This window comes from Echiichthys vipera (assembly GCF_963691815.1).
Source record: "Echiichthys vipera genome assembly, chromosome: 23".
Lineage (NCBI taxonomy): Eukaryota > Metazoa > Chordata > Actinopteri > Perciformes > Trachinidae > Echiichthys > Echiichthys vipera.
In genome coordinates this window covers 14,665,416-14,690,558 of record NC_139848.1, presented here as the reverse complement: position 1 = coordinate 14,690,558, position 25,143 = coordinate 14,665,416, and the positions used below count along the sequence as shown (strand labels likewise).

Sequence of the window (25,143 nt, the reverse complement as noted above, 5' to 3'; positions counted from 1 at the left end):
TGCCCTTTCTTTTAGCTTAAAGCCGTCCGTCACTCATACGTGAATGAGTTCATTTAAGTTGAAATCCACCCGCAGTTGCTTTGCCACCAAAAGCGAATGTTTGATTTGGCGATGGCGCAGTCGCCCGCATTTAACTGACCACAGGGAGCGTGAAACAAACATCAGAGGGGAACATTTAGTGCTATGTCGGAGTCCCGGTGGTGAGATCGGATGTTTTGGGAGCAGGGTCCTGAACGTCCTGTACCCTCTTTGCTGTTGTCTCTGCTGGGGTGCATTCTTCGGGGCTTTTTGCTTGGACTCTGGTGCTGTGTGCGTCCCGGTCCGTCCTTCCGCAGCCGGAGGAACGTCTGCCAGCCTTCAGCTACAAAAGGGAATGTGTTTGTTCAAAGCTTTTAGTTAGAAATCATTGTTTTTGTGTTTTAAAGCAGATGAATGTTTTGGTGTTATTTTATAAAGCATACTGTTGGTTTGGGTTTTTTGATTATTGTAACATGTGGACGGCGTGCTGGTAAAACGCTGCCTCTTTTTGTAAAACACTACGTCAGCTGTGTGGGAACGTGCACCGCCCCTCCTGACAAACACTTTTTATAACTGTTCTGGGTTTTTGCCTCTTTTGCTATTAAAACATTTTTGCTATTTCATAACGACTTTTTATTGAAGAAGATGGCAGGAGTCTGGCTGCATCCATTATCTAATATGAATTATGATATTGAAATCCAAATTATGAGATTAGCCAATAAAAAAATCATTAATTCTGATTTTAAACTCTGAATTATGATTTTTAAACTCCGAAAAATGAGATTAAACTCTTGTGATTTTAAACTCTAAATCATGAGATTAAACTCTGAATCATAATTTTTAAACTGAATCATAAGATTAAACTCTGAATATGATTTAAAGTCTGAGTCATGAGATTAAAGTCTGAATTATAAGATTAAAGTCGGAATCATGATATTAAAGTCTGAAATATATGATTTTAAACTGAATCATAAGATTAAAGTCTGAATTGTGAGATTAAACTCTGAATCATGATTTTAAACTGAATCATAAGATTAAACTCTGAATATGATTTTGAAGTCTGAATTATAAGATTAAAGTCTGAATCATCTAATTAAAGTCTGAATCATGAGATTAAAGTCTGAATTATGACATTAAAGTCTGAATAGTGAGATTAAACTGAATCATGAGATTAAAGTTTGAATCACGAGATTCAAGTCTGAATTATATGATTTTAAACTGAATTAGGAGATTGAAGTTTGAATCATGAGATTAAAGTCTGAATTATGACAAAGTCTGAATTGTGAGATTAAAGTCTGAATTATATGATTTTAAATTGAATCATGAGATTAAAGTCTGAATCACAAGATTAAAGTCTGAATTATGATTTTAAACTCTGAATCATGAGATTAAAGTCTGAATTATTAAATCCCTCCAGGTTTCTTCCTTTTTTTCCCTCATAATTTTAACTTTGATCTCAGATATTTGTTTGCCCTCATCCTCTCCCGCACAAGTATCACCATGACAACCCTGCATGTCTTTAAAACGCTTTATTCCCAGTCTAAAATCCCACCTTTTAAAATCATCGCGCGTGTCCGAGTGTCGGCTTCGAGCGCGTTTGCGTCACCTCCTCAGATCCACTTCCATGGTCTTCTGCAGACTCTCTATGCTCGCGTCCAGCGCTGCCAGGCCGTCTCTGAACGCCGCCTCGTCTCTGGTGTCAAAGGTCGACCCCGACCTCACGCTCCAGCACGACCGCTCAGAGCACTGTGATTGGTCCGCTCTGACGTCGGGCTGTGAGGAAGTGTGCGTCAGCTGGCCTGAGGTCGGTTTCAGCTGACCCAGAGACAGCAGGAAGTGTGTGATGCGGTCAGTGTGGGGCTCTGCTGGTGTTGGTGTGTCCGACTCAGCAACGGCTGTGTCACCTGATGGATGCTGACTCCTGACATACACACACACACACACACACACGAGGAGGCGTTACGAGAGGCTTCAGGGTGAGTGTTTCTTTCCGTATTTACTGCAGACCCACCTGTCAACGCTTCCCATCGCTTCCTCTCTCTGCTGGGCGAGTAAAGACAACTCCGTCCTTTGTCGTTCACTTTGCAGCAGCCTGCGTCTGGTGGCCTCCAAGTCTGCAAGCACACACGCACACACACTAAGATTACATGATTTTTAAGTCAAGAAAAACAAAACTTCTGAGGTTAAAGTCAAAAAACAGTCTGAATTATGAGATTAAAATCTAAATTATGAGATTTAAATCTGGATTATGAGATTTAAGTCATGAAAAAAGTAAAAATTATGAGATTAAAGTCTGAACTATATTTTTAAAGTCAAGAAAACAGTCTGAATTATGAGATTAAAGTCAGAATTAGGATTTTTAAAGTCAAGAAAACAGTCTGAATTATGAGATTATAGTCAGAATAATGATTTTAAAGTCAGAATTATGATTTTAAAGTCAAGAAAACAGTCTGAATTATGAGATTAAACTCAGAATTATGATTTTAAAGTCAAGAAAACAGTCTGAATTATGAGATTAAAGTCAGAATTATGATATTAAAGTCAAGAAAACAGTCTGAATTATGAGATTAAACTCAGAATTATGATTTTAAAGTCAAGAAAACAGTCTGAATTATGAGATTAGAGTCCGAATTATGATTTTAAAGTCAAGAAAACAGTCTGAATTATGAGAGTAAAGTCTGAATTATGATTTTAAAGTCAAGAAAACATTCTGAATTATGAGATTTAAGTCCGAAATTATGATTTTAAAGTCAAGGAAACAGTCTGAATTATGAGATTAAAGTCAGAATTATGATTTTAAAGTCAAGAAAACAGTCTGAATTATGAGATCAAAGTCAGAATTATGATTTTAAAGTCAAGAAAACAGTCTGGATTATGAGATTAAAGTCAGAATTATGATATTAAAGTCAAGAAAACAGTCTGAATTATGAGATTAAACTCAGAATTATGATTTTAAAGTCAAGAAAACAGTCTGAATTATGAGATTAGAGTCCGAATTATGATTTTAAAGTCAAGAAAACAGTCTGAATTATGAGAGTAAAGTCTGAATTATGATATTAAAGTCAAGAAAACAGTTTGAATTATGAGATTAAAGTCCGAATTATGATTTTAAAGTCAAGAAAACAGTCTGAATTATGAGATTAAAGTCAGAATTATGATATTACAGTCAAGAAAACAGTCTGAATTATGAGATTAAAGTCAGAATTATGATATTAAAGTCAAAAAAACTGTCTGAATTATGAGATTAAAGTCAGAATTATGATATTACAGTCAAGAAAACAGTCTGAATTATGAGATTAAAGTAAGAATTATGATATTAAAGTCAAGAAAACAGTGAATTATGAGATTAAAGTCAGAATTATGAGATTAAAGTCAAGAAAACATTCTGAATTATGAGATTAAAGTCGGATTATGAGATTACAGTCAAGAAAACATTCTGAATTATGAGATTAAAGTCGGATTATGATATTACAGTCAAGAAAACAGTCTGAATTATGGGATTAAAGTCGGATTATGAGATTACAGTCAAGAAAACATTCTGAATTATGAGATTAAAGTCGGATTATGATATTACAGTCAAGAAAACATTCTGAATTATGAGATTAAACTCATAATTATGATATTACAAGAAAACAGTCTGAATTATGAGATTAAAGTCTGAATTATGATATTAAAGTCAAGAAAACAGTTTGAATTATGAGATTAAAGTCCGAATTATGATTTTAAAGTCAAGAAAACAGTCTGAATTATGAGATTAAACTCAGAATTATGATTTTAAAGTCAAGAAAACAGTCTGAATTATGAGATTAAAGTCAGAATTATGATATTAAAGTCAAGAAAACAGTCTGAATTATGAGATTAAACTCAGAATTATGATTTTAAAGTCAAGAAAACAGTCTGAATTATGAGATTAGAGTCCGAATTATGATTTTAAAGTCAAGAAAACAGTCTGAATTATGAGAGTAAAGTCTGAATTATGATTTTAAAGTCAAGAAAACATTCTGAATTATGAGATTTAAGTCCGAAATTATGATTTTAAAGTCAAGGAAACAGTCTGAATTATGAGATTAAAGTCAGAATTATGATTTTAAAGTCAAGAAAACAGTCTGAATTATGAGATCAAAGTCAGAATTATGATTTTAAAGTCAAGAAAACAGTCTGGATTATGAGATTAAAGTCAGAATTATGATATTAAAGTCAAGAAAACAGTCTGAATTATGAGATTAAACTCAGAATTATGATTTTAAAGTCAAGAAAACAGTCTGAATTATGAGATTAGAGTCCGAATTATGATTTTAAAGTCAAGAAAACAGTCTGAATTATGAGAGTAAAGTCTGAATTATGATATTAAAGTCAAGAAAACAGTTTGAATTATGAGATTAAAGTCCGAATTATGATTTTAAAGTCAAGAAAACAGTCTGAATTATGAGATTAAAGTCAGAATTATGATATTACAGTCAAGAAAACAGTCTGAATTATGAGATTAAAGTCAGAATTATGATATTAAAGTCAAAAAAACTGTCTGAATTATGAGATTAAAGTCAGAATTATGATATTACAGTCAAGAAAACAGTCTGAATTATGAGATTAAAGTAAGAATTATGATATTAAAGTCAAGAAAACAGTGAATTATGAGATTAAAGTCAGAATTATGAGATTAAAGTCAAGAAAACATTCTGAATTATGAGATTAAAGTCGGATTATGAGATTACAGTCAAGAAAACATTCTGAATTATGAGATTAAAGTCGGATTATGATATTACAGTCAAGAAAACAGTCTGAATTATGGGATTAAAGTCGGATTATGAGATTACAGTCAAGAAAACATTCTGAATTATGAGATTAAAGTCGGATTATGATATTACAGTCAAGAAAACATTCTGAATTATGAGATTAAACTCATAATTATGATATTACAAGAAAACAGTCTGAATTATGAGATTAAAGTCTGAATTATGATATTAAAGTCAAGAAAACAGTTTGAATTATGAGATTAAAGTCCGAATTATGATTTTAAAGTCAAGAAAACAGTCTGAATTATGAGATTAAAGTCAGAATTATGATATTACAGTCAAGAAAACAGTCTGAATTATGAGATTAAAGTCAGAATTATGATATTAAAGTCAAAAAAACTGTCTGAATTATGAGATTAAAGTCAGAATTATGATATTACAGTCAAGAAAACAGTCTGAATTATGAGATTAAAGTAAGAATTATGATATTAAAGTCAAGAAAACAGTGAATTATGAGATTAAAGTCAGAATTATGAGATTAAAGTCAAGAAAACATTCTGAATTATGAGATTAAAGTCGGATTATGAGATTACAGTCAAGAAAACATTCTGAATTATGAGATTAAAGTCGGATTATGATATTACAGTCAAGAAAACAGTCTGAATTATGGGATTAAAGTCGGATTATGAGATTACAGTCAAGAAAACGTTCTGAATTATGAGATTAAAGTCGGATTATGATATTACAGTCAAGAAAACAGCCTGAATTATGGGATTAAAGTCGGATTATGATATTACAGTCAAGAAAACAGTCTGAATTATGAGATTGAAGTAAGAATTATGATTTTAAAGTCAAGAAAACAGTCTGAATTATGAGATTAAAGTCAGATTTATGATATTAAAGTCAAGAAAACAGTCTGAATTATGGGATTAAAGTCAGAATTATGATTTTAAAGTCAAGAAAACAGTCTGAATTATGAGATTAAAGTCAAGAAAACAGTCTGAATTATGAGATTAAAGTCAGATTTATGATTTTAAAGTCGAGGTAAAATAAAAGTCCCCGACAACTGTCCTTCATGATTTTACAGTCAAGAAAACAGTGAATTATGAGATTAAAGTCAGAATTATGATTTTAAAGTCAAGAAAACAGTCTGAATTATGAGATTAAACTCAGAATTATGATTTTAAAGTCAAGAAAACAGTCTGAATTATGAGATTAAAGTAAGAATTATGATATTAAAGTCAAGAAAACAGTGAATTATGAGATTAAAGTCCGAAATTATGATTTTAAAGTCAAGGAAACAGTTTGAATTATGAGATTAAACTCAGAATTATGATATTAAAGTCAAAAAAACAGTCTGAATTATGAGATTAAAGTCAGAATTATGATATTACAGTCAAGAAAACAGTCTGAATTATGGGATTAAAGTTAGAATTCTGATTTTAAAGTCAAGAAAACAGTGAATTATGAGATTAAAGTCAGAATTATGATTTTAAAGTCAAGAAAACAGTGAATTATGAGATTAAAGTCAGAATTATGATATTAAAGTCAAAAAAACAGTCTGAATTATGAGATTAAAGTCAGATTTATGATTTTAAAGTCGAGGTAAAATAAAAGTCCCCGACAACTGTCCTTCATGATTTTAAAGTCAAGAAAACAGTGAATCATGAGATTAAAGTCAGAATTATGATTTTAAAGTCAAGAAAACAGTCTGAATTATGAGATTAAAGTCAGTATTATTATTTTAAAGTCAAGAAAACATTCTGAATTATGAGATTAAAGTAAGAATTATGATATTAAAGTCAAGAAAACAGTGAATTATGAGATTAAAGTCCGAAATTATGATTTTAAAGTCAAGGAAACAGTCTGAATTATGAGATTAAAGTCAGATTTATGATTTTAAAGTCAAGAAAACAGTCTGAATTATGAGATCAAAGTCAGGATTATGATTTTAAAGTCAAGAAAACAGTCTGAATTATGAGATTAAAGTCTGAATTATGATTTTAAAGTCAAGAAAACAGTCTGAATTATGAGATTAAAGTCAAGAAAACAGTCTGAATTATGAGATTAAAGTAAGAATTATGATATTAAAGTCAAGAAAACATTCTATATTATGAGATTAAAGTCAGAATTATGATTTTAAAGTCAAGAAAACATTCTGAATTATGAGATTAAACTCAGAATTATGATATTACAAGAAAACAGTCTGAATTATGAGATTAAAGTCTGAATTATGATATTAAAGTCAAGAAAACAGTTTGAATTATGAGATTAAACTCAGAATTATGATATTAAAGTCAAAAAAACAGTCTGAATTATGAGATTAAAGTCAGAATTATGATATTACAGTCAAGAAAACAGTCTGAATTATGGGATTAAAGTTAGAATTCTGATTTTAAAGTCAAGAAAACAGTGAATTATGAGATTAAAGTCAGAATTATGATTTTAAAGTCAAGAAAACAGTGAATTATGAGATTAAAGTCAGAATTATGATATTAAAGTCAAAAAAACAGTCTGAATTATGAGATTAAAGTCAGATTTATGATTTTAAAGTCGAGGTAAAATAAAAGTCCCCGACAACTGTCCTTCATGATTTTAAAGTCAAGAAAACAGTGAATCATGAGATTAAAGTCAGAATTATGATTTTAAAGTCAAGAAAACAGTCTGAATTATGAGATTAAAGTCAGTATTATTATTTTAAAGTCAAGAAAACATTCTGAATTATGAGATTAAAGTAAGAATTATGATATTAAAGTCAAGAAAACAGTGAATTATGAGATTAAAGTCCGAAATTATGATTTTAAAGTCAAGGAAACAGTCTGAATTATGAGATTAAAGTCAGATTTATGATTTTAAAGTCAAGAAAACAGTCTGAATTATGAGATCAAAGTCAGGATTATGATTTTAAAGTCAAGAAAACAGTCTGAATTATGAGATTAAAGTCTGAATTATGATTTTAAAGTCAAGAAAACAGTCTGAATTATGAGATTAAAGTCAAGAAAACAGTCTGAATTATGAGATTAAAGTAAGAATTATGATATTAAAGTCAAGAAAACATTCTATATTATGAGATTAAAGTCAGAATTATGATTTTAAAGTCAAGAAAACATTCTGAATTATGAGATTAAACTCAGAATTATGATATTACAAGAAAACAGTCTGAATTATGAGATTAAAGTCTGAATTATGATATTAAAGTCAAGAAAACAGTTTGAATTATGAGATTAAACTCAGAATTATGATATTAAAGTCAAAAAAACAGTCTGAATTATGAGATTAAAGTCAGAATTATGATATTACAGTCAAGAAAACAGTCTGAATTATGGGATTAAAGTTAGAATTCTGATTTTAAAGTCAAGAAAACAGTGAATTATGAGATTAAAGTCAGAATTATGATTTTAAAGTCAAGAAAACAGTGAATTATGAGATTAAAGTCAGAATTATGATATTAAAGTCAAAAAAACAGTCTGAATTATGAGATTAAAGTCAGATTTATGATTTTAAAGTCGAGGTAAAATAAAAGTCCCCGACAACTGTCCTTCATGATTTTAAAGTCAAGAAAACAGTGAATCATGAGATTAAAGTCAGAATTATGATTTTAAAGTCAAGAAAACAGTCTGAATTATGAGATTAAAGTCAGTATTATTATTTTAAAGTCAAGAAAACATTCTGAATTATGAGATTAAAGTAAGAATTATGATATTAAAGTCAAGAAAACAGTGAATTATGAGATTAAAGTCCGAAATTATGATTTTAAAGTCAAGGAAACAGTCTGAATTATGAGATTAAAGTCAGATTTATGATTTTAAAGTCAAGAAAACAGTCTGAATTATGAGATCAAAGTCAGGATTATGATTTTAAAGTCAAGAAAACAGTCTGAATTATGAGATTAAAGTCTGAATTATGATTTTAAAGTCAAGAAAACAGTCTGAATTATGAGATTAAAGTCAAGAAAACAGTCTGAATTATGAGATTAAAGTAAGAATTATGATATTAAAGTCAAGAAAACATTCTATATTATGAGATTAAAGTCAGAATTATGATTTTAAAGTCAAGAAAACATTCTGAATTATGAGATTAAACTCAGAATTATGATATTACAAGAAAACAGTCTGAATTATGAGATTAAAGTCTGAATTATGATATTAAAGTCAAGAAAACAGTTTGAATTATGAGATTAAACTCAGAATTATGATATTAAAGTCAAAAAAACAGTCTGAATTATGAGATTAAAGTCAGAATTATGATATTACAGTCAAGAAAACAGTCTGAATTATGGGATTAAAGTTAGAATTCTGATTTTAAAGTCAAGAAAACAGTGAATTATGAGATTAAAGTCAGAATTATGATTTTAAAGTCAAGAAAACAGTGAATTATGAGATTAAAGTCAGAATTATGATATTAAAGTCAAAAAAACAGTCTGAATTATGAGATTAAAGTCAGATTTATGATTTTAAAGTCGAGGTAAAATAAAAGTCCCCGACAACTGTCCTTCATGATTTTAAAGTCAAGAAAACAGTGAATCATGAGATTAAAGTCAGAATTATGATTTTAAAGTCAAGAAAACAGTCTGAATTATGAGATTAAACTCAGAATTATGATATTACAAGAAAACAGTCTGAATTATGAGATTAAAGTCTGAATTATGATATTAAAGTCAAGAAAACAGTTTGAATTATGAGATTAAACTCAGAATTATGATATTAAAGTCAAAAAAACAGTCTGAATTATGAGATTAAAGTCAGAATTATGATATTACAGTCAAGAAAACAGTCTGAATTATGGGATTAAAGTCAGAATTATTATTTTAAAGTCAAGAAAACATTCTGAATTATGAGATTAAAGTAAGAATTATGATATTAAAGTCAAGAAAACAGTGAATTATGAGATTAAAGTCCGAAATTATGATTTTAAAGTCAAGAAAACAGTCTGAATTATGAGATTAAACTCAGAATTATGATTTTAAAGTCAAGAAAACAGTCTGAATTATGAGATTAAAGTAAGAATTATGATATTAAAGTCAAGAAAACAGTGAATTATGAGATTAAAGTCAGAATTATGATATTAAAGTCAAAAAAACAGTCTGAATTATGAGATTAAAGTCAGATTTATGATTTTAAAGTCGAGGTAAAATAAAAGTCCCCGACAACTGTCCTTCATGATTTTAAAGTCAAGAAAACAGTGAATCATGAGATTAAAGTCAGAATTATGATTTTAAAGTCAAGAAAACAGTCTGAATTATGAGATTAAACTCAGAATTATGATATTACAAGAAAACAGTCTGAATTATGAGATTAAAGTCTGAATTATGATATTAAAGTCAAGAAAACAGTTTGAATTATGAGATTAAACTCAGAATTATGATATTAAAGTCAAAAAAACAGTCTGAATTATGAGATTAAAGTCAGAATTATGATATTACAGTCAAGAAAACAGTCTGAATTATGGGATTAAAGTCAGAATTATTATTTTAAAGTCAAGAAAACATTCTGAATTATGAGATTAAAGTAAGAATTATGATATTAAAGTCAAGAAAACAGTGAATTATGAGATTAAAGTCCGAAATTATGATTTTAAAGTCAAGAAAACAGTCTGAATTATGAGATTAAACTCAGAATTATGATTTTAAAGTCAAGAAAACAGTCTGAATTATGAGATTAAAGTAAGAATTATGATATTAAAGTCAAGAAAACAGTGAATTATGAGATTAAAGTCCGAAATTATGATTTTAAAGTCAAGGAAACAGTCTGAATTATGAGATTAAAGTCAGATTTATGATTTTAAAGTCAAGAAAACAGTGTGAATTATGAGATTAAAGTTAGAATTATGATTTTAAAGTCAAGAAAACAGTCTGAATTATGAGATCAAAGTCAGGATTATGATTTTAAAGTCAAGAAAACAGTCTGAATTATGAGATTAAAGTCTGAATTATGATTTTAAAGTCAAGAAAACAGTCTGAATTATGAGATTAAAGTCAAGAAAACAGTCTGAATTATGAGATTAAAGTAAGAATTATGATATTAAAGTCAAGAAAACATTCTATATTATGAGATTAAAGTCAGAATTATGATTTTAAAGTCAAGAAAACATTCTGAATTATGAGATTAAACTCAGAATTATGATATTACAAGAAAACAGTCTGAATTATGAGATTAAAGTCTGAATTATGATTTTAAAGTCAAGAAAACAGTTTGAATTATGAGATTAAACTCAGAATTATGATATTAAAGTCAAAAAAACAGTCTGAATTATGAGATTAAAGTCAGAATTATGATATTACAGTCAAGAAAACAGTCTGAATTATGGGATTTAAGTTAGAATTCTGATTTTAAAGTCAAGAAAACAGTGAATTATGAGATTAAAGTCAGAATTATGATATTAAAGTCAAGAAAACAGTCTGAATTATGGGATTAAAGTCAGAATTATGATTTTAAAGTCAAGAAAAAAGTCTGAATTATGAGATTAAAGTCAAGAAAACAGTCTGAATTATGAGATTAAAGTCAGATTTATGATTTTAAAGTCGAGGTAAAATAAAAGTCCCCGACAACTGTCCTTCATTCATTCTTCTACATAAATATGAGTTCACAGTATTAGGAGCCGCTTTTATTGTGAAATACTCTCGTAACTTTAGTAAAAGTACTAAAATGGACGGCCATTTTGAAAGATCGGCGCCTATAATCAGCACGTTAGATGTTTTGTGGACACGGGCCCAGGAGTTTTTCGAGACCCTCCAGGACAGCACCGGCTCTGAAAGAGTCACAGAGTTGATTATTTAGGCCCCGGCACATTTCACCCCGGCCTTCTCTGAGAATCACACTTGCGGCTCCAGAACATAAAGACTTGGTGCAGAAAAGATGGCGTCAGTCTGCTCCGCTAATAAGAAAAGGCGGCGCTCTGCGTTTTGTAAAGCTGCTGTGAAGCACTTCTACGCGCTGAAACGAAGGGACACGCTGTATATGTGTGTGTGTGTGTGTGTGTGTGTGTGTGTGTGAGCGTAGAGCCACACTGGACCTGTTTTCAGCAGTGTGTTCTCGGCCTCTCTGTCTACCAGTCGGCTCCGTGTGTCCTCCAGGGCTTTCCGTAGTTCTGTGAGGTCCTGCTGCAGCTCCTGCAGGCGACACTGAGCGCCGGTGAGCTCCTCCTGCAGCGTGAACACTGGACACACACACACACACAAATCCAAATTATTAGATTAAAGTACGAATTATGAGATTAAAGTCTCTCATTAAAGTCTGAATTATAAGATTTAAAACAATTTAAAAAAAAATCCAAATTATGATATGTCTGAATCCTGAGATTAGAGTCAAGAAAAAAAAAATCAGAATATGAGATTAAAGTCTGAATTATGAGATTAAAAACAATTTAAAAAATCCAAATTATTAGATTAAAGTCTGAATTATAAGATTAAAGTCTGAATTATGAGATTAAAATCCAAATTGAGATTAAAGTCTGAATTATGAGATTTAAGTCTAAATCATGAAATTAAAGTCAAGAAAAAAAAACAATTTTGAGATTAAAGTCTGAATTATGATTATAATGCCCTGAGCTAATCAGTGTTAGCCACGCCCGGCTGTTAGCGACTCTCCCGGATTTCTAAGTAAGTGGTGAAAAAAAGACCCTGGGATGATTTTGCACCGGGATTAGACTTAAAAGAGCCTTCCACTTCGCTGTGGTGGGGTTTGGACCTAAAGTAATTTAAAGTTCTGAAGTCAAACGCCACGCTCGGTTCATCTGGATTTAATCTGTGAGAACACGGTAAAGGTTGGTTTCAGATGTTCCCGTTCACAACATCCCGTCAGATGATGTTCAGCGTTAGTTACCTTCGGATTCACAGAGCGTCTCCGTGTTCTGCCGCCTCTCTGCTCTCTCCTTCTCCTTTAGCTGTTGGTTAAGAGTCCTCACACGCCTGTCGCACACACACACACACACACACACACATTAAGTGGAGTGCGTACACGCAGACTGAATCATCTGACAGGAGAGGTTGGGTGGTGCACCTGCGGAGCTGAGTGTTCTGGCTGTGCAGTGTTGACGGGTCCGCTTCAGTCCGGGGGTTTGAACTCCCGACGTCCAACGGTGGGGAAGACACAACCTGCTGCAGGTGACTGAGCAGCCTCTCCGCTGCGGTGCCTACACACACACACACACACACGCACGCACACACACACGCACACACACACACGCACACACGCACACACGCACACACGCACACAAGGTGACGGTTAAGTTTAGACGATAAAAGGTGACGGGTAAGTTTAGACGATAAAGGGTGAAATTTTAATACGAAATAAAAAAAACCCTGATTCGTTTTTCTTTATTAGGTTGTGTCCATGACAACAACTAGCAGGGGTTAAAGGTCACCTTGTCCTGCGATCAGAGCCTTGAGTTCTCCCAGCAGATGCTGAACTGTCCTCATCCCCACCTCTGCCTCTGCACCGGGACTGTCCCGCCCAGGCTCCGGCTGCAGGGCCGTCGCCGTCAAGCTGCAGGCGTGCGCGTGTCCCACAGCGTTTTGAGGGTCGGCGTCTCTCACGGGCTCAAACTCAACCTCTTCCCCGTCACTCTGGGCCCGGCCGCAGGTGCGTGCAGCTTCGGGAGCGGCCTGGCTGTCTGCCTGAGGGAGAGGGGACCGGCACGGGTGAAGGGTGGGGATCCGGGGCTGGGGAGGAGGGAAGCGAGGGTGCGGCGGGCTGGGAGGTCGTTTCTCTTGGGAGGGACGGGTCGGTGGTTCACGCCGGACTGACTGACAGCTCCTGTGGCCTGGAGGTGGAGATGAAGGGAACATGGAGCAGCGTTAAGGACGTGGAAGAGTTTAGACGACAAAAGGCGACGGTTAAGTTTAGACGACTAAAGGTGACGGTTAAATTTAGACCACAAAAGGTGACGGTTAAGTTTAGACGACTAAAAGGTGGCGGTTAAGTTTAGACGACAAAAGGTGACGGTTAAGTTTAGACGACTAAATGTGACGGTTAAGTTTAGACGACTAAAGGCGACAGTTAAGTTTAGACGACAAAAGGTGACGGTTAAGTTTAGACGACTAAAGGTGACGGTTAAGTTGAGACGACTAAAGTCGACGGTTAAGTTTAGACGACAAAAGGTGACCGTTAAGTTTAGACAACAAGAGACAACGGTTAAGTTCAGATGACAAAAGGTGACGTTAAATTTAGTCCACAAATGATGACCGTTAAGTTTAGACGACAAAAGGTGACGGTTAACTTTAGACGACTAAAGGTAACGGTTAAGTTTAGACGACTAAAGGTGACGGTTAAGTTTAGACGACTAAAGGCGACGGTTACGTTTAGACGACTAAAGGCGACGGTTAAGTTTAGACGACTAAAGGCGACGGTTAAGTTTAGTCGACTAAATGCGACGGTTAAGTTTAGACAACTAAAGGTGACGGTTAAGTTTAGACGACTAAAGGCGACTGTCAAGTTTAGACGACTAAAGGCGACGGTTACGTTTAGACGACAAAAGGTCACGGTTAAGTTTAGACGACAAAAGGCGACGGTTAAGTTTAGACGACAAAAGGCGACGGTTAAATTTAGATGACAAAAGGTGACGGTTAAATTTAGACCACAAATGGTGATGGTTAAGTTTAGACGACTAAAGGTGACGGTTAAGTTTAGACGACTAAAGGCAACGGTTAAGTTTAGACGACAAAAGGTGACGGTTAAGTTTAGACGAGAAAAGGTGGCGGTTAAGTTTAGACGACAAAAGGTGAAGGTTAAGTTTAGACGACTAAAGGTGAAGGTTAAGTTTAGACGACTAAAGGCGACGGTTAAGTTTAGACGACAAAAGGCGACGGTTAAGTTTAGACGACAAAAGGCGATGGTTAAATTTAGACCACAAATGGTGATGGTTAAGTTTAGACGACTATAGGTGACGGTTAAGTTTAGACGACAAAAGGCGACGGTTAAGTTTGACGACAAAAGGCGACGTTTAAGTTTAGACGACAAAAGGCGACGGTTACGTTTAGACGACAAAAGGCGGCGGTTAAGTTTAGACGACTAAGGGCAACGGTACGTTTAGACAACTAAAGACGGCAGTTAAATTTAGACGATTAAAGGTGACGGTTAAGTTTAGACGACAAAGCTTGGTCCACGGGTAGAGGGCGGATTTGGACCTACCTGTCTTTGTACTCTTAATGGTCCTCTTCCCTCGTGGGGTGGATATCCTTGATTTAGCTGCTCCACCCTTCACTGGTCTGGGCGGGCCTGGCAGCGCTTCTGCACACACACAGACTGAAGTTGATTTTCTAAACAGAACCAGTTCACTGACCAACCGACGGTGTTAGGAAACTCATCTGACCTGCCTTCTCAGCCTGAAGGATGCCGCCGAGCAAGGCAGCACAGCGGTCCAGACCCTTATGGAGAGAAGAGACCTGAGAGGACACAACACAGCCGAGGACGTCACTGAAACATTCACCGCATCGCTGAGGGCAACCATGCACCATGGTGAGCTAGTTACCAATAACATGAAGTTAGCTGGATACTGCTATGTTCTGCTAGCATGGCGTTAGCTGGATACAGTTATGTCCTGCTAACATGGCGTTAGCTGGATACAGTTATGTCCCGCTAACATGGCCTTAACTGCTGCTAACATGACATTAGCTAGATACAGTTATGTTAGCTATGTGCTGCTAATATGACGTTAGCTAACTGTTTTAGTTCCAGTTCATATTCATCTAATGCTAACATTAGCAAGTTTGCAGCTTCAGACAGCAGCTGTACGAGTCCATTCATCTGATGCGAATGTTAGCAGGTTAGCAGCTACAGACAGCAGCTGTACGGTTCCATTCATCTGATGCGAATGTTAGCATGTTAGCAGCTACAGACAGCAGCTGTACGAGTCCACTCATCTGATGCTAATGTTAGCATGTTAGGAGCTACAGACAGCAGCTGTAGGAGTCCACTCATCTGATGCTAATGTTAGCATGTTTGGAGCTACAGACAGCAGCTATACGAGTCCACTTAGCTGATGCTATTGTTAGCATGTTAGCTAGCTAGCACACCTCTATCCCTCCGATTCTCCTGCTGCTATTGAATTTGACCGGGATAAGAGCTGACAGCAGCAGCACTGTAGATGAACGGCTAGCTAGTTAGCGTGCTAACTCCACCGCGCTTTCATGCCACCCTGGTGCCAGAAAATGAGCCAGACAAAGTCGTCTCTCGTCTGGTGTTAGAAACGTGTTGTCTACTCTGTGACCAGCTGGTGCGGATGAAGCTTTACGCTTTCAAATTTGACAACAGCTAACGTTAGCTAGCTCGCTAATTAGGGTTGCAAAATTCTGGGAATTTTCAAAGTTGGAAACTTTGAGGCCATGCCCTCTTTATGCACTGGGGGTAATATTTGACTTTTGTTGTAGAACTAAACTCGATGAAGTTCCACTTACACATAAATCTGTTGAAAGGTTTTTAACTGTATTATTTTTGCATGGGTGTCTGCCTATGACAAAACAAAATGTTTAGATTTACGTTTGGATATAATGCAATTTGTTTATATTACCCCATGGTAATGTATGTAAATAGTATTTTCTGTAATAAAGACTACAACTCCCATGATCCCACGCGTTCATGTTCTAAATGAGCGACGCCAAGACCTCAGGGGTCCTGCTCACAGACCCTCTGCCCACAGAGGGTTTCTGTCGATGCAGGTGGTTTGAATCACGCGGAGGTTTGTTCAGGTTACCTGGTCTTCGGAGTCAGTGGAGTACAGAGAGTAGTCTGGCTGAGGGGCGGCTGCTGCTGCTGCTGCTGCTGGATCTGAAGTCAGTCTGACGACACAAGTGAAAGGTATAAACAAGACAATAAGGAGGTATAATCAAGATAATAATGAGGTAGGAACAGTAAAATAAAGGTATAAACAGCAGGATAAAGGTATAAACAAGACAATAATTAGGTATAAACAAGAAAATGAAGGATTAAACAAGACAATAATGAGGTATAATCAAGATAATAATGAGGTAGGAACAGTAAAATAAAAAGGTATAAACAAGACAATAATTAGGTATAAACAGCAGGATAAAGGTACACACAGTAAAATAAAGGTCCAAACAGCAGGATAAAGGTCCAAACAGCCGGATAAAGGTATACACGGCAGGATAAAGGTACACACAGTAAAAGAAAGGAATAAACGGCAGGATAAAGGTACACAGAGTAAAAGAAAGGTATAAACAGCAGGATAAAGGTACACAGAGTAAAAGAAAGGTATAAACAGCAGGATAAAGGTACACAGAGTAAAAGAAAGGTATAAACAGCAGGATAAAGGTACACACAGCAGGATAAAGGTACACACAGTAAAATAAAGGTATTAACAGCAGGATAAAGGTACACACAGTAAAAGAAAGGTATAAACAGCAGGATAAAGGTACAAACAGCAGGATAAAAAGGTACACAGCAGGATAAAGGTACACATGGTAAAAGAAAGGTATAAACAGCAGGATAAAGGTACACACAGTAAAATAAAGGTATTAACAGCAGGATAAAGGTACACACAGTAAAAGAAAGGTATAAACAGCAGGATAAAGGTATAAACAGCAGGATAAAGGTCCAAACAGCAGGAAAAAGGTACAAACAGCAGGATAAAGGTATAAACAGCAGGATAAAGGGTATAAACAGCAGGATAAAGGTCCAAACAGCAGGAAAAGGGTACAAACAGCAGGATAAAGGTATAAACAGCAGGATAAAAAGGTACACATAGCAGGATAAAGGTCCAAACAGCAGGATAAAGGTATACACAGTAAAATAAAGGTATAAACAGCAGGATAAAGGTACAAACAGCAGGATAAAAAGGTACACACAGTAAAAGAAAGGTATAAACAGCAGGCTAAAGGTTCAAACGGCAGGCTAAAGGTATACTCAGTAAAATAAAGGTCCAAACAGCAGGATAAAGGTATACACAGTAAAATAAAGGTATAAACAGCAGGATAAAGGTCCAAACAACAGGATAAAGGTATAAACAGCAGGATAAATGTCCAAACAGCAGGATAAAGGTCCAAACAGCAGGAAAAGGGTACAAACAGCAGGATAAAGGTATAAACAGCAGGATAAAAGGTACACACAGTAAAAGAAAGGTATAAACAGCAGGATAAAGGTCCAAACAGCAGGATAAAGGTATACACAGTAAAATAAAGGTCCAAACAGCAGGATAAAGGTATACACAGTAAAATAAAGGTATAAACAGCAGGATAAAGGTCCAAACAGCAGGATAAAGGTACACACAGTAAAATAAAGGTATTAACAGCAGGATAAAGGTACACACAGTAAAAGAAAGGTATAAACAGCAGGATAAAGGTACAAACAGCAGGATAAAAAGGTACACAGCAGGATAAAGGTACACATGGTAAAAGAAAGGTATAAACAGCAGGATAAAGGTACACACAGTAAAATAAAGGTATTAACAGCAGGATAAAGGTACACACAGTAAAAGAAAGGTATAAACAGCAGGATAAAGGTACAAACAGCAGGATAAAGGTACACATGGTAAAAGAAAGGTATAAACAGCAGGATAAAGGTCCAAACGGCAGGATAAAGGTATACACAGTAAAATAAAGGTATAAACAGCAGGATAAAGGTATAAACAGCAGGATAAAGGTACAAACAGCAGGATAAAGGTATAAACAGCAGGATAAAAAGGTACACACAGCAGGATAAAGGTATAAACAGCAGGATTAAGGTATAAACAGCAGGATAAAGGTCCAAACAGCAGGATAAAGGTATAAACAGCAGGATAAAGGTATAAACAGCAGGATAAAAAGGTACACACAGCAGGATAAAGGTACACACAGTAAAAGAAAGGTATAAACAGCAGGATAAAGGTCAAAACAGCAGGATAAAGGTATACACAGTAAAATAAAGGTATAAACAGCAGGATAAAGGTACAAACAGCAGGATAAAAAGGTACACACAGTAAAAGAAAGGTATAAACAGCAGGCTAAAGGTTCAAACGGCAGGATAAAGGTATACACAGTAAAATAAAGGTATAAACAGCAGGATAAAGGTCCAAACAACAGGATAAAGGTATAAACAGCAGGATAAAGGTCCAAACAGCAGGATAAAGGTCCAAACAGCAGGATAAAGGTCCAAACAGCAGGATAAAGGTATAAACAGCAGGATAAAAAGGTACACACAGTAAAAGAAAGGTATAAACAGCAGGATAAAGGTCCAAACAGCAGGATAAAGGTCCAAACAGCAGGATAAGGGTACAAACAGCAGGATAAAGGTATAAACAGCAGGATAAAAAGGTACACACAGCAGGATAAAGGTACACACAGTAAAAGAAAGGTATAAACAGCAGGATAAAGGTCCAAACAGCAGGATAAAGGTATACACAGTAAAATAAAGGTATAAACAGCAGGATAAAGGTCCAAACAGCAGGATAAAGGTATACACAGTAAAATAAAGGTATAAACAGCAGGATAAAGGTCCAGACAGCAGGATAAAGGTATAAACAGTAAAATAAAGGTCCAAACAGCAGGATAAAGGTCCAAACAGCAGGATAAAGGTCCAAACAGCAGGATAAAGGGTACAAACAGCAGGATAAAGGTATAAACAGCAGGATAAAGGGTACAAACCGCAGGATAAAGGTCCACACAGCAGGATAAAGGTATAAACAGCAGGGTAAAGGTATACACAGTAGGATAAAGGTATAAACAGCAGGATAAAGGTCCACACAGCAGGATAAAGGTATAAACAGCAGGATAAAGGTATAAACAGCAGGATAAAGGTCCACACAGCAGGATAAAGGTATAAACAGCAGGGTAAAGGTATACACAGCAGGATAAAGGTCCAAACAGCAGGATAAAGGGTACAAACAGCAGGATAAAGGTATAAACAGCAGGATAAAGGGTACAAACAGCAGGATAAAGGTCCACACAGCAGGATAAAGGTATAAACAGCAGGGTAAAGGTATACACAGTAGGATAAAGGTATAAACAGCAGGATAAAGGTCCACACAGCAGGATAAAGGTATAAACAGCAGGGTAAAGGTATACACAGTAGGATAAAGGTATAAACAGCAGGGTAAAGGTATACACAGTAGGATAAAGGTATAAACAGCAGGATAAAGGTATAAATGACTCACCGTCTCCTGAGCAGCTGCCCTTTGGCGCCTCCCGTCAGCCTCCCCGATGTCACCACCTGCGTCACACACACTTCTTTATATTTATAAGTAGAACTTTGAATAAAACTACTTTACTAACTAATACTATTTTGATAACCGATGAATCCATTTGAGTCATTTTATTAAAGTATTAATGAGAAAAACGTGAGTATTTCCTGGAAACACTGATCCACACAACTAAGGGAGAAGATAACAGACGGATGAATCAACAATGGCCACTAATAAAGAGAAGCTACCTTTTAAACACACATCTTTCACATTTGTTAGTGATATACGTGTGTATGCGTAAATATCGCCGTCACAGTCGGCGCTGCACAAACTAAACCAAAGGACTTTCCTTGAGTTGTTTCCAAAGTCAGTTACACAAATGAAACGTTACGTCTTTGTCTTAATGAGTGGAAATAGAAGTTTCCTAAAAGTAGGAGCCGTGTATTGAGTTCTGGCTGATCCCTGGTCCCAGCCTGGTGTCCACTTTTAAAAAGGAGAGTGTTCCTTTTACACGCTGACAGTTTACAGACAGAATGTTGGATTTATTCCATGACCGGCTGTTGGGCGTGAGAATTGTAGAGGTGCTTTCCAACACCACCCCTGACTACGTAATGGAGTATAATAATTTAATAATGAGTTAAATGCATAAATAAACGTATAAATAAATAAAATGAAAAATAAATAAATGCAAAGATAAATACAAAAATAAATACAAAAATAAATGAATGAATGAATAAATAAATGCTTAAATGAATGAATAAATAAATAAATAAATGCTGGAATAAATGAATGACTGAATAAATGAATAAAGGCTGGAATAAATGAATGAATGAATAAATGAATAAAGGCTGGAATAAATGAATGAATAAATGAATGAATGAATAAATAAATGCTGGAATAAATGAATGAATAAATGAATGAATAAAGGCTGGAATAAATGAATGAATGAATAAATGAATGAATAAATGAATAAAGGCTGGAATAAATGAATAAATAAATAAATGCTGGAATAAATGAATGAATAAATGAATGAATAAATGAATAAAGGCTGGAATAAATGAATGAATAAATAAATGAATGAATAAATGAATAAAGGCTGGAATAAATGAATGAATAAATAAATGCTGGAATGAGTGAATGAATAAATGAATGAATAAATGAATAAAGGCTGGAATAAATTAATGAATAAATTAATGAATTAAGGCTGGAATAAATGAATGAATAAATAAATGCTGGAATGAGTGAATGAATAAATGAATGAATAAATGAATAAAGGCTGGAATAAATGAATTAATAAATGAATAAAGGCTGGAATAAATTAATGAATAAATGAATAAAGGCTGGAATAAATAAATGAATAAATTAATGAATAAAGGCTGGAATAAATGAATGAATAAATGCTGGAATAAATGAATGAATAAATGAATGAATGAATAAATAAATGCTGGAATAAATGAGTAATTTAATAAATGCCTAAATACAAAACTAAATAAATAAATTTATAAAATGATGGGGCCTCCTGCCTCATTAACATATGGACATAAATAAATGTAGGTGAACAAAAATGTATAAATAAATAAGAAGCAATTATTTTTATTCTTTTATCCATACATTTATTCATGCATTCATTTAAAAATGTATTCATGCATTTACTTATTTGAATTAGACATTTATTTAAACATTTATTCATTAATTTATTTCGGCATGTATTCATTTATGCATTCATTTATTTAACTGTGCCTTTATTAATTATTTTATTTATCCATTTAATGATTTATTCCAGCATTTATTTATTTATACATTAATTTGTTCTTTTAATACATTTATTCATGTATTTAGTTATACATTTTTTTATTTATTGCTGTATTTATTTATATTTATTTCAGCATTTATTTATGTAGTTCATGCTTATATTCATTAAATCATTTATTTCAGCATTTATTTATGTAGTTATTTAAGCATTTATTTATGTATTTAATCATTTATTTATGTAGTTATTTAAGCATTTATTTATGTATTTAATCATTTATGTAGTTATTTAAGCATTTATTTATGTAGTTATTTAAGCATTTATTTATGTATTTAATCATTTATTTATGTAGTTATTTAAGCATTTATTTATGTATTTAATCATTTATTTATGTAGTTATTTAAGCATTTATTTATGTATTTAATCATTTATTTATGTAGTTATTTAAGCATTTATTTATGTATTTAATCATTTATTTATGTAGTTATTTAAGCATTTATTTATGTATTTAATCATTTATTTATGTAGTTATTTAAGCATTTATTGATGTATTTAATCATTTATTTATGTAGTTATTTAAGCATTTATTTATGTATTTAATCATTTATTTATGTAGTTATTTAAGCATTTATTGATGTATTTAATCATTTATTTATGTAGTTATTTAAGCATTTATTTATGTATTTAATCATTTATTTATGTAGTTATTTAAGCATTTATTGATGTATTTAATCATTTATTTCAGCACTTATTTATGTAGTTATTTAAGCATTTATTGATGTATTTAATCATTTATTTCAGCACTATTTCAGCACTATTTATGTAGTTAATTAAGCATTTATTGATGTATTTAATCGTTTATTGATGTATTTAATCATTTATTTTTGTATTTAATCATTTATTTATGTATTTAAGCATTTATTGATGTAATCACTTATTGATGTAGTTATTTAAGCATTTATTGATGTATTTCATAATTTATTTATGTAGTTATTTAAGCATTTATTTATGTAGTTATAGCATTTATTTATATATTTAAACATTTATTTATGTAGTTATTTAAGCATTTATTTATGTATTTAATCATTTATTTATGTAGTTATTTAAGCATTTATTTATGTATTTAATCATTTATTTATGTAGTTATTTAAGCATTTATTTATGTATTTAATCATTTATTTATGTAGTTATTTAAGCATTTATTTATGTATTTAATCATTTATTTATGTAGTTATTTAAGCATTTATTGATGTATTTAATCATTTATTTCAGCACTATTTCAGCACTATTTATGTAGTTAATTAAGCATTTATTGATGTATTTAATCGTTTATTGATGTATTTAATCATTTATTTTTGTATTTAATCATTTATTTATGTATTTAAGCATTTATTGATGTAATCACTTATTGATGTAGTTATTTAAGCATTTATTGATGTATTTCATAATTTATTTATGTAGTTATTTAAGCATTTATTTATGTAGTTATAGCATTTATTTATATATTTAAACATTTATTTATGTAGTTATTTATGCATTTATTTATGTATTTAAACATTTATTTATGTAGTTATTTAAGCATTTATTTATGTAGTTATGCATTTATTTATGTATTTAAACATTTATTTATGTAGTTATTTATGCATTTATTTATACGTTTACTTCAGTATTTATTTAATTTCAATGTCGTTTTTAAGCAAACATTTATTCATTATTTATTTCAGTATTTAATCATTGATTTCAGCATTTATCTATGTAGTTATTTATGCATTTATTTATTCAATCATTCTTTTATTTATTTAGTGTTGTATTTATTTAATCATTCATTTCAGCATTTATTTGTTTGTGTGAAATAGTTCACTGAAGTGTCGCATAGATACAGTATCATCGCGGCGGTGTTGGGTTGAGCCCAGACCGCTCCAGAGTGGCCGTGCTCGGTCTTACCTTGCTCCTGGATGTTCCCTTCATGGTCAAGCGCTTTTCCGAGCTGTTGAACGGAGCGGAGACGGGTTTTTATCCGGTGTGTTAACAACAACCCGTTCTCCTTGCGTATTCTTCAGGTTTTCTCTCTCTCCTTCTGCTGGTTTTTACTACTTCCGCAAGTTCAAAACGGAAAACGTTAAGCTGACCAATCAAAATTACGCGGTGGGCGGGGCTAAAGGACCAGGACGGGTCTGATTGGACAATGAGACGATCCAGTCACCTTCATTTGTGATTTGGCCACAGTTACTCACATCCACGAATAACTACATTACCCATGAGCCTCAGTAACTGGAGACGACGCCAATCACCCCAGAGGCGCGAAAAAAAACACTAGAAATGTCTCGTAAAACGTTAGAAATACATATATTTTAATTAATTACTTGAGTAGGGAGAATGTTACGTGGAAATAAAATAAATGAAATACATTAATATATAAAGCAAGACCATTTTTTCTGTTTTCATTTTTTTTTAAAAAAGCATATATTTTAAATATACACATATGCTTAACTGTCCATCCACGAATTACTACATTACCCATGAGCCTCAGTAACCGTTTCCGTGGAGACAACAGACCACCCTAGAGGCGCGAAAAGAGCAATACTAGAAATGTCTCATAAAATGTTAGAAACAGTTAAATTTCAATTAATAACTATGTATCTTAAGGATAATGTTATTTGAATATTTTCCAATAAAAAATGGATATAGGCGTACCTTTTTTATTTTCATAAACTTGTCGCAACAATACAACATAAAAAACATGTAAATACATATTCATATATAATGTAGACATGTTCCATCCTAGAGCCCAGCTATAAATGTAAATATTTATATATTATGTAAATTATTAATATGGTTTGAACATATGAAATTTATCATTAGATATCTTACAATATTTATTTGATATATTTAAAAAACGGGACTTACCTTAATGTAGACAAATAAATGTAGGTAAACAAAAATGCAGAAATAAATGTAACGCATTTTATTCATATATTTTTCATGTTTATTATACATGTAGTTATTTTATTTAATCATTTATTTCTGTATTTTATACATTTCTTTATTTTCTAACCATTTATTTATTTATTTTTTCAGCATTTGTTTATTAATGTAATAATTTATTCTTATTACCTTTATATATTTTATTTATACTTTATATATTCATGCATTTATTTTTTCATTGATAATTTAGTTCAGTATTTATATAAACTTGTTTTATTTCATCATTTATTGTTGCTTTTTAGTCTCTACCAACAATCACATTTTCATTGATCAAATAAAAAATTGCAATTTCTACCAAAATGTTGCTGCAACATTGTTTTATCTACGTTTCCTAAAAAAGTGAAAATATAGTATTTATATAGAATATAAAAAAGAGGGGGTCATTCCAGAAATGACACGTATTTAAGAGAAATGGTGATAAAACATCACACTAACACTAAAGACAAACTTTGCTTTAGAACAAATATTTATTTGTCTTCAGAAACAAAATACAGTTAGAATATGACACTTCAGTTTTAACTTGGTCTTCATGCGTTTACCTTATTAATA

The 25,143-nt window shown here is 32.7% G+C and overlaps 1 protein-coding gene across 1 annotated transcript; it reads right to left on the bottom strand.

Annotated features, from left to right (window-relative positions):
- Nucleotides 1–237: 237 nt before the first annotated feature.
- Nucleotides 238–23,577, bottom strand: ccdc14 (coiled-coil domain containing 14; the record flags this gene model as incomplete). The annotated part of the gene is made up of 12 exons (XM_083938250.1): nt 238–361; nt 1,571–1,939; nt 2,030–2,132; nt 11,763–11,906; nt 12,572–12,657; nt 12,749–12,881; nt 13,113–13,511; nt 14,879–14,977; nt 15,060–15,132; nt 16,440–16,524; nt 19,833–19,888; nt 23,554–23,577. 11 exons carry the CDS (start codon nt 23,575–23,577, stop codon nt 1,621–1,623), a joined length of 1,521 nt encoding a protein of 506 aa, XP_083794376.1. The 3' UTR covers nt 238–361; nt 1,571–1,620.
- Between the last annotated feature and the right edge of the window lie 1,566 nt (nt 23,578–25,143).